This window comes from Rhipicephalus microplus, chromosome 3, assembly GCF_043290135.1.
Source record: "Rhipicephalus microplus isolate Deutch F79 chromosome 3, USDA_Rmic, whole genome shotgun sequence".
NCBI lineage: Eukaryota > Metazoa > Arthropoda > Arachnida > Ixodida > Ixodidae > Rhipicephalus > Rhipicephalus microplus.
In genome coordinates, this window is record NC_134702.1 from 264,195,726 (window position 1) to 264,206,215 (window position 10,490).

Sequence of the window (10,490 nt, forward strand, 5' to 3'; positions counted from 1 at the left end):
GGACTAGCAACTACACTGGCGAAAAGCGTAGATGACATGCGCGCCATTTCTCCTGAGGTACAGGTAGCGATATGCACAATACTGGAGGTACCGGTGCATGGTAGCAACCTGCAAAGAGCGGTTGTCAATGCAAACCAAGAGATATGGCGGATGAGTCGATAGAAAGGCTTTGAGGTGGTGGAAATAAACAGAGAGGTGCATAGGTGGGGTGGTTTTCAACGAGACAGAATTCACTTCGATGGGTGCCTAGGTCATGAGGTCTGTTGGCGACCTGCAGGACGCGCAGTCTTTTTTGGGGGGCAAGCGGGCTCTTCGGGGTGCAGGATAGCTAGTAACGAGGAAAACAACCAGGGAGACTCTTTGACAGGTGGTATGGACAGATACTGTGACGTCATCCTCCTGCATTCTGTGGCCGCCTGCTCCAGAGACAAGTGCCAAGACACGCGCTATCTTGGTTTCCTTTATCCGGTTATCACGGGAGTCATGTGATCATTCTGACTGTATATATTTCACGACGAAACAATAAAGAGGGCCTTTTTTCTTGGTAACGAGCGTCTGTCGATCACTCTGACGAGCTTGACATGGTGTCAGAAGTGGGGTCCGATGTAGCCAACTAGCGCTTCAACAGCCCCGTCGACAAGTGAGCGACTGGCAGCTGCGTCTACGAGAACAAGCCGTATCGGTGACAACGCTTTAGAATGGCGGGAATCAAGCCTCCTAAGCCCTTTGACTTCCAGGACGCAGCGGACTGGCCCGCCTGGATGGACGAATTTGACGACTACAGATTCGCGTCTGGGCTACATGAGAAACATGAATGAGACTACATGAATTTTTACGAGAGTGACCTCTAATTCTTACAATGTGTTATGTAAACTTGTTATGCTATTTATGTTTGAATTTTGTATGTACAATTGCAGGTTGCTTGAAACCAATGTATTGAATATATATATTGTTTCAGTGCTGATGTCTAAGCTTTGCACTGTCACGGACTGTGGAGGGACAAGGGCCTTTGCCAGGCTGTTCGCCTTTAGCCCTTTGCCCCTGCAGTGAGCTCTGTATCCGGCTTACTGTAAATAAAAGTACTACTACTACTACTACAAAAGACGATGTTCAAGTAAGGACTTTTTTCTATACTATGGGCAGAAAGTCGAGGGAGATTCTTCGGTCGCTAAACGTAAAAGACGAAGAAATTGAGGACTTCAAGCTCGTAAAGTCTAAATTTAGCGACTACTTTGTCCACACCAAGAACATAGTCTACGAAAGTGCTCGCTTTAATCTACGCCGCCAACAACGGGGAGAAACACTAGGCCAGTTCGCAACCGAGCTTAGCAAGTTAGCCGATAGATGCGAGTTCGCAGGCGTGAAGGAACGCCTAATAAGAGACCGCTTCGTAGTAGGACTACGGGACCAGGTTCTTTCAGAAGAATTGCAAATGAACCCCAAGCTAACGATGGCCACTGCTTTGGCAAGAGCGCGTACGAGCGAAACCGTAAAGCCACAGCAAGCAGAACTAAAAGAGCATGAATGCACAGTCTCAGAAGCTTGCGTCGCCGCAGTAAAGCCCAAGAAAGCTGCTGCAAAGAGCACGTTTACTCGCTGTCAGAAGCCCGCTTATCATCAAAATAACTGCAGCTATTGTGCCGGACCATTTCACCAGCGAAACAAGTGTCCAGCGCAAAAAGAAACGTGCAGATTTTGCCGGAAGTTGGACCACTATGAAAAGGCATGCCGAAAAAAGAAGCAAAGAGACCCAAATCTCGATAGCATCGCCGAAGCTGATGGCAAGTTTATAGGCACGGTCGAGCAGTGTGCGAACACACAATCTGAGCATTTCGTGACGGTAAAGATAAACGACCAGACGCTCCGCATGAAAGTAGATACGGAAGTCGAAGTGACAGTCATCGGTGAAAATTATCCTTTTCTTCCGCCTTCTCTGGAAAACGCAGCTGATCTTAATGACCTAGCAATACTAGCATCCGTACGATCGGAAAGCTTGACGCTAAAATATCTTGGAAAGACAGCTGTTCACAACAAACCATTTACGTCGTGCTGAACTTGCGCACGCCCTTGTTGGGACTACCAGCCATAAAAGCTCTGGGAATTGTTCGCTTCCTAGATGAATTAGACACTGCTGACAATATCGGAAGCAAGTACCCCAAGATATTCCAAGGCACGGGTACCATATCGGGAGAACATACCATACACCTTGTGCCACATGCAATCCCGTACAGTCTGTCTACACCACGACGGGTTCCTATTCTCATGAAAGAAAACGTCAAAGAAGAACTGGACAATCTAGAACGAGAAGGAATGATACAGAATTTCGAAGAACCGACAGAATGGTGCGCGCCTATCGTTCCTGTAATGAAGCTGTCTGGAGCAGTAAAGATCTGCCTTGACTTAACTGAATTGAACCAGTTCGTCAGACGAGAGCGTCATCAAATGCCAACAATTGAGCAAGGTATGGGAAGCTTCCAGGAAGCCAAAGTCTTCTCTAAACTTGACGCGCATTCTGGTTTCTACCAGATTAGGCTTTCCGAGGAATGTCAAAAGCTCACTACGTTCATTACGCCGTACGGGCGGTACTGCTACCGCAGGTTGCCGTTCGGGATTACATCTGCACCTGAAATTTTTCAAAGAAAGTTCTCGCAAGTCTTAGAAGGCCTAGATGGCGTACTGAACTACATGGACGACATTCTGGTGTACGGCAAGAACCAAGTGGAACACGACAAGTGGCTTTGTAACGTCCTCGAACGACTTCAACGAGCAGGCGTAACTCTCAACAGGGAAAAGTGTTGTTTCTCAGTTAAACAGGTCACATTCTTGGGGATGATCTTCGATGCCAACGGCGTGCGTCCAGACCCCGAGAAAGTTAGAGCAATCAAGCGATTGCCCAGACCCCAAAACGTTGCTGAGGTTCGATCCTTGTTAGGTATGATGAACCATCTCGCAAGGTTTTTACCTGATGCAGCTGCAATGTCTGCTCCTTTACGCAGCCTCCTCAACAAGGACAGCGACTGGTTTTGGGGCCCTCTACAAGAGACAGCTTTTGAAAAGATCAAGACCACTCTCAGCTCAGACAGATGCCTGGCGAGGTACAACCCCCGGTACTCGACAATTGTATCGGCGGACGCGTCTTCACTAGGGGTTGGCGCAGTACTCCTCCAGGATCAACCATCGGGTGAGAGACGTCCTGTTGCATATGCCTCCAGATCGCTCACAAAAACAGAGCAGAGGTATTCACAGATCGAAAAAGAAGCATTATCTTTAACTTGGGCTGCGGAACGCTTCGACGAATTCCTAAGAGGCCTCACGTTCCTATTTGAGACGGATCACAAGCCTCTCCTCCCGCTACTGGGTCGAGATCCTCTTGATTCTCTACTGCCAAGAATTCAAAGGTTCAGAATGCGTCTTATGCGGTACTCGTTCACGCTAACACACGTCCCGGGTAAAAGGATTGCTACGGCGGACACACTTTTTCACGCGAGAGTGATGAACACGGAGCTTTCGGTCGGAGAGTTGTCTGAAGCAGACGTTTCGGCTCACGTCGAGGGAGTCGTTCAGTATGTGTTCTCTGACGACATGCTCAAACGCATACGCTCAGAGCAAGCAAACGACCCCGAATGTGCGTGGTTGCTCGAAGCTTGTATGCAAGGTTGGCCCGCTAAGCACTACACACCACAACTGCTCAAGCCATTCTGGGCGCATCGTGGTAACATCGCGGTATGCAAGCAGCTGCTTTTGAAGGACTAAAGGCTGGGGATTACACGAGCACTGCGGGAAGAAATGCTTCGGAGAGTTCACGAGGGACACCAGAGAATTGCACGCTGCCGCGCGAGCACTAGAGAATGTCTCTGGTGGCTAGGAATTAGCAAAGACATTGCACAAACCATGGCCGACTGCCAAGTATGCGCCACAGAGCGTACCCAATTTTCCGAACCAATGATTCCATCAGAAACAACCGAGCTGCCATGGCAGAAAATCGGAATTGATTTATTTGAGATGAAAAGAGCTGTCTATCTTGCCGTTGTTGATTATCACTCCAGGTATCCTGAGCTGGCCCTGCTGGATCGAGGAATGTCGTCGAAGTCGGTCATCCAGCACCTGAAAAGCTGCTTTGCCAGACATGGGATACCGCAAACGGTAATATCAGACAACGGACCACAATTCATCTCATTCACGTTTGCTGATTTTGCAAAAAACTACGGCTTTAGGCATGTCACAACAAGTCCTCGTTACCCTCAAGCCAACGGGGAAGCTGAGCGCATGGTAGGGACTCTTAAAAAACTTTTGAAGAAGGCAGAGGACCCCTACATCACATTGCTGAACTATAGAAACACGCCAGGTCCAACCGGCTATAGTCCAGCGCAGCTGCTAATGAGCCGCCGTTTACGCTCAAAATACCCTGCATGCCATCCGCGCTAAAGCCAGAAGTAGTAAAGGCTTCTTAGAAAGAGCAAGACAAAAAATACAGACAAAAAAGATGTATTTTGACAAATGTCATGCTGTGAGACCTCTTCCCTGTCTATCCACAGGCACTCAAGTATGGCTCAAAGACAGAGGTGCCGAGGGCACGGTCCTTCGTCCTTCTAAAAGACCGAGATCCTGCTGCGTCCAAACTGAAGGAAAAACCTTACGCAGAAACAGGCGTCATCTCTTCCTTCTCCCACACGGAGGAGAAACAAGCCCCGTAAGGATAGAGCAGCATCCACGAAACAGCGAGCCAACGGACGCGACGGACAAAGACATCGTAGCTACCAAGTCATCTGACATCCAAGAGCCTCGTTCATCGAACAAAACTTCAAGTCCTGAGCAACAAACGACGCGATATGGGCGCGTCATACGAGCTCCGAAAAGACTTGGTATTGATGATTATTTCTGAAATGCTTTCCTGTTTTTGGCAGGCCCACGATGCCGATAAAACGGGGAAGATATGACGTCATCCTGCTGCATTCCGTGGCCGCCTGCTCCAGAGACAAGCGCCAAGACACGCGCTATTTTGGTTTCCTTTATCCGGTTATCAAGGGAGTCAAGTGATCATTCTGAATGTATATATTTCACGATAAAACATAAAAGAGGGCCTTTTTTCTTGGTAACGAGCGTCTGTCGATCACTCTGACGAGCTTGACAGATACGATTCCAAAGTGGCACCAGTATCTAAGATAGGTATAGTCCAGGGCAGAAATAAACGTAGCCACGAGCGCCGAGCCATTTCAGACATAGGGTATATTAACATGCATGGCGGTAGGAACAGGCTGAAATGGGAAGAGGTAGAAGAACAGCTAAAGGAGGAGAGGCCGATGGTTTACGGTTTTGTAGAAACACATCTCAGGGACATGGAACAACCTCCTAACAATGCGGACTACGCGTGGGAATATTGTAATAGAACAGAAGGCGGCAGAAAGGGGGTTGGTATTGGGGCATTCATAAATAAAAGTACAGACTGACAAAGGGTCAAGCAGGAGTGCAAGGAACATTTATGGCTAAAAAGGAAAGTGGAGGGGCAAATGACACTCCTTGGTTTCATTTACTTGTGGACGGGAGCAAAGGCCAGAGAGGAAAACAAGGCGATGGTACAGTGTATATCAAAGGACATTCAGGAGTTAGGAAGAGAAAGCGAGATAATTATTCTAGGAGATATGAATGCACACATAGAAGATATAGACGGGTATACCGACCCGACAGGCAAAATGATCATGGATATGTGTGAAAGAATGGGTTTGATCATTTGCAACAGTACCGAGAAGTGTGAAGGGCAAATAACATGGGAGGCGGGAAGGCTGCAGTCGACGATAGATTACGCACTGATGTCACATAGGATGTATGATAAGCTCAGGGGAATGTACATAGATGAAGGTGGCTCCAGAAGTCTGGGTTTTGATCACAACCGTATCAAGCTAAGTTTTGGAAGAGCAGTGAAAGTGGAAAGGAGACAAGATGAGCAACTACAGGAAAATTTTTATTCAGAAAGGCAAATTGAAATAGCCTCTAAACAAAGTGAGAAAGTAATCACGAGGATAATAAAACAGTGTGGACATACACGAAGATAATTAGATTGTTTGAGCCAGAGCTTGCTAAGGCACGTGACAAGTCACCCCGGAAAAGAAAACACAAACCCAAAAGTTGGTGGGATGACGAAGTTAAGAGAGCCATAGCAAAACGTCAGGAAGCCTCTAGGGAACACAGACATACTAAGCAGTGGGGTGAACCGACAGATGATGTTGAAAGAAAATGGGAAATCTTTCTAAGCTTTAGAAGGGATGCATCCCTTCTGATCAATGAAAAGATTAGAAGAAAGGGAGCCCAGTGGCTGGCAGATGTACATAAAAAAGATAGAAAGGCAGCTGCGAAATTTTGGAACCATCTAAACTCCCTAAGAAATGAGACGAGCCTAGAGCAGAGGTTTATAACTACAGCTCAAGGTGCTAGGCTAGAAGGGGACTAAGCTATTGAATATATAAGAACAAGGGTGACAGAAAAATTTCAACACAGAAGTGCTTTATGCACCACAATAGACAGGAATGAATGAAGTGGCGCAATGACTCCATTTTCACAACCAGAGTGGGAAAGGGCTGAGAAAAGGGTTCCTATAATAGTGCATCAACAGGCCCAGATGGCATTCCAATCATGCTGATAAAGACATTAGGTCCGAAGTCTAAGCAGGCTTTGAGAGAGGCAGTGAGCAAAATAATAATTGATGTAGAAGTTCCCGATGGATAGAAACTTAGCAGGATGAGCATGATCTATAAAGGAAAGCGGGACAAAGCTGACATAAACAACTACCGTCCTATAACAGTGACATCAGTGGTCAACAGGCTGGCGATGCAGATAATAAAGGAAAGACTGCAGGCATGAATAGAGGATGAGGGGTTGCTGAAGGAACTGCAGAATGGGTTTTGGAAACACAGGAGGTTGGAAGACAATCTGTTCTCACTGATGCAGTGCATCGGAATAGCAGAAAAGGAACACAGGCTCCTATGGCTAGCATTTTTGGATATCACGGAAGCGTACGATAGCGTGGTTCAAGAGGAATTGTGGGGGATACTGGACACACTAGGCGTGGAAGATGTAGTCACTAATCTTTTAAAGGATATCTGTAAAAGTAACAAGGTAATTATAAAGTGGGAAAAATACGTATTCAAGCCTGCAGAGGTAAAACAGGGGCTTAGGCAGGGGTGTCCTGTCAAGCTTATTATTCATGATGTACCTACAACAATTAGAGGCCAAATTAGAGCGAAGTGGACTGGGCTTGAACCTCTCTTTCTTCAAACAAGGAAAATTTATTGAACAGGCACTACCAGCATTGATGTACGCAGATGATATAGTGCTAATGGCCGACAACAAGGAAGATTTGCAGAGATTTGTGGACATCTGTGGTAATGAGGGATATAGGTTAGATTTCAGATTCAGTAAGAAAAAATCAGCAGTCATGATTTTTAATGACAATGAAGGTAGTAAGTTTAGAATACAGGAGGTCACGCTGGAGATAACAGATAAATACAAATATCTGTGTGTATTGATAAACAATGGGGCCGAGTACCTAAGGGAACACGAAATATACGTGTCGACTAAAGGTAACAGGAAAGCAGCGGTAATGAAAAACAGGGCACTGTGGAATTACAATAGGTATGATGTTGTGAGAGGAATATGGAAAGAGTCATGGTTCCTGGTCCGACGTTTGGCAATGCGGTCTTGTGCATGAGATCAGAAGTTCAAGCAAGATTAGAAATTAAGCAACGTGGAATAGGTAGGCTTGCCTTAGGAGCTCACGGGTATACACCAAATCAGGATGTACAAGGTGATATGGGATGGATATCATTTGAGGGCAGGGAAGGTAGCAGCAAGATAAAATTTGAGAAGCAATTGAGAGAAATGGGGGAGGAACGTTGGGCCAGGAAGGTATTCAGCTACTTGTACATGAAGAACGTCGATACAAAATGGCGGAAGCGAACCTAAAAATGACTGGTAAATACTTGGAAAACAGCAGGGGGCCAAGTGAGTGAGTGAGTGAGTAAAAACTTTATTGAACATGTCCGGCGTCATTGAGCGGGGTGTGGCTACAAGCACCCCAGCCTAGGTGATGGCCTCGAGTCCTTGGACCCGGGCGTCATCCTGGGCTTGCCGGACGGCCCACAATTGATCGGCAAGGTCGTGGCTGAGCAGAGCCGCCTTCCATCGCGCCTCGCGATTCGAGACTGCCATGTCTACCGGATTCGTAGGGGACTGCTGCGTGTTACCGGTACACTTCCACAGCATGTGCTGCAGCGTCGCTCTGGCTCCGCACGCCTTACACGCGTTGGACGTATAAATGCCTGGTTAGCAGAGGCGAAGGATCACCGGATTCGGGTACGTGTGTGTCTGTAGTTGTCTCCAGGCAACCTGCTGTTTTTAGGGGCGAAGCTCCTTAGGGCGTGGGCTGTGCGTCCCCTGTAGCCTGTATGTAGCCACCTCTAGTTTAGTTCTTGCAGTGTTCACTAGATGGCGGTACCGTCCCCTGTATGTATTCAGCTACTGTATCTATTCAGCTACTTTTGGGGGGCTCACGGGCCCTTCGGTGTCCGGGGTAGCTCGTAACAGGGAAAACAACCAGGAGGACGCTTTGACAGGTAGAATTGCGAAAAATCAGAAAAAAGGTAAAAGAAAAAGGAAAAAGGCGCGTGTTGCAATTAGTTACATAAACATGCAGGGTGGCAGAAAGAAGGCAAAATGGTTAGAGATTGAGGAGCAGTTAAACAAAGAACAGATAGGCGTGTATGCGGTTACAGAAACACACCTTAGAGACTTGGAAGAGCCACCACATATTAAAAATTATGTTTGGGAAGGGTGTAACAGGACCATATCGGAAAGGAAAGGTGGGGGTGTAGGAATGCTAATTCACCGCGGAGCCAAATGGGTTAGAGTGAAACAGACGTGTTCAGAGCACCTCTGGGTTCGGGGCACAGTAGGTGGAAAGGAAACGTGGCTAGGGGTAGCCTACTTGTGGACGGGGAATAACTGCAGAGAAAAGAATCAGGAGATAGTGGATTGCATGAGTGCGGATATTAAGGAATTTGGTAATGGGGCCGAAATCATCCTTCTAGGGGACATGAATGCCCACATACATGACCTTGACGGATATTCAGACACCAATGGGAAGTTATTACTAGATCTTTGCGAGCAACATAGTCTAGAGATAGTTAACACGGGGCCTAAATGTGACGGCCAGATCACATGGGAAGTCGGAAACAAGCAATCAAGTATTGATTATTGTCTCATGACTGAAGGAATTTACCACAAACTGACAGAAATGAGGATAGACGAGGAAGGCATTAACAGCTTGGGTAGTGATCATAAACGAATAACATTACAAATGGGATACGAAACTGAAAATATGAGCATGGAATCAAAGTCTGGCAGCTCGTATTTAAATGACAAACAAATAATAAATATAGCCGCAAGAGTCGAGGAAGAAGTAGGCGAAATACCAGGCAAGGACTGGGAGTATAGTGAGCTGTTACATCTAATGACGAAGGAGATAGGGAAAGAGAAGAAAACTGTTTGCTGGAAAGGAAAAAGGAAGCCAAAAAGTTGGTGGAACAAGGAAATCCGGGAGGCGATCGAGAAGCGACGCGAAGCATCACGGGAGCATAGAAAGGCAAAAAAGGAGAAGCGGCCGCAGGACGAAGTCAAAAAAATATGGGAAATATATTTAGAGAAAAAATCCCTTGTACAGAAATTGGTAGAGGCAAAAATTAAAGGTGAAAGTGAACGCTGGATGACAGAGATACACGAAAAAAAGGAGGCCGCGCCTAGGATTTTTTGGAGCCACATAAAGGCGCTAGGTAGGAAGTCTGTCACAACGCAACAACATATTCTAGATGAAAGAGGAAATCAATTGGAAGGGTACGAAGCGCTAGGTTACATCCAAAAGGTAACAGCCGATTCGTTTCAAAAGAGCGTCCAGGGGATCTCCCCGGTGAGTAAAAGTGTGGCGGAGAAAGCAACAGAGGAAGAGCTAGTACTTGATAATTTCAACTGGAAAAAGGCCGAAGGAAAAATTCCAAAGCGCACTGCCGCGGGTTTAGATGGGATTCCCGTTAGCCTCATTAACGAACTAGGACATAACACTAAAGAAGCATTGTTAAAAGCAGTAGAAAAAAGCTTAAAGGACGGACAAATACCGGACAGTTGGCGACAAAGTAGAATGAACTTAATCTATAAAGGCAAGGGAGAAAAGGACAAGATTCGCTCGTATAGACCACTAACCATTACATCGGTACTATACAGGATGGCGATGCAAGCAGTAAAAATGAAAATAGAAACATGGGCCGAACATAACGATATTTTGGGAGAACTTCAGAACGGATTTCGAGTCGACAGGCGGTTAGACGATAACCTGTTTGTTCTCACTCAGTGTATAGAAATATCTAAAATAGAGAATAGGTCCTTGTACGTGGCTTTTCTAGACATCAGTGGGGCATACGACAACGTTAATCAGAAAATTTTGTGGA

General features: G+C 46.5%; 1 protein-coding gene across 1 annotated transcript; it reads left to right on the forward strand.

Annotated features, from left to right (window-relative positions):
* The first annotated feature begins 698 nt into the window (after positions 1 to 698).
* On the forward strand, positions 699 to 5,037 carry LOC142803198 (uncharacterized). Its single transcript, XM_075888293.1, has 5 exons — positions 699 to 816; positions 1,107 to 1,806; positions 2,997 to 3,147; positions 4,536 to 4,690; positions 4,905 to 5,037. Exons 1-5 carry the CDS (start codon positions 699 to 701, stop codon positions 5,035 to 5,037), a joined length of 1,257 nt encoding a protein of 418 aa, XP_075744408.1.
* Positions 5,038 to 10,490: the final 5,453 nt, after the last annotated feature.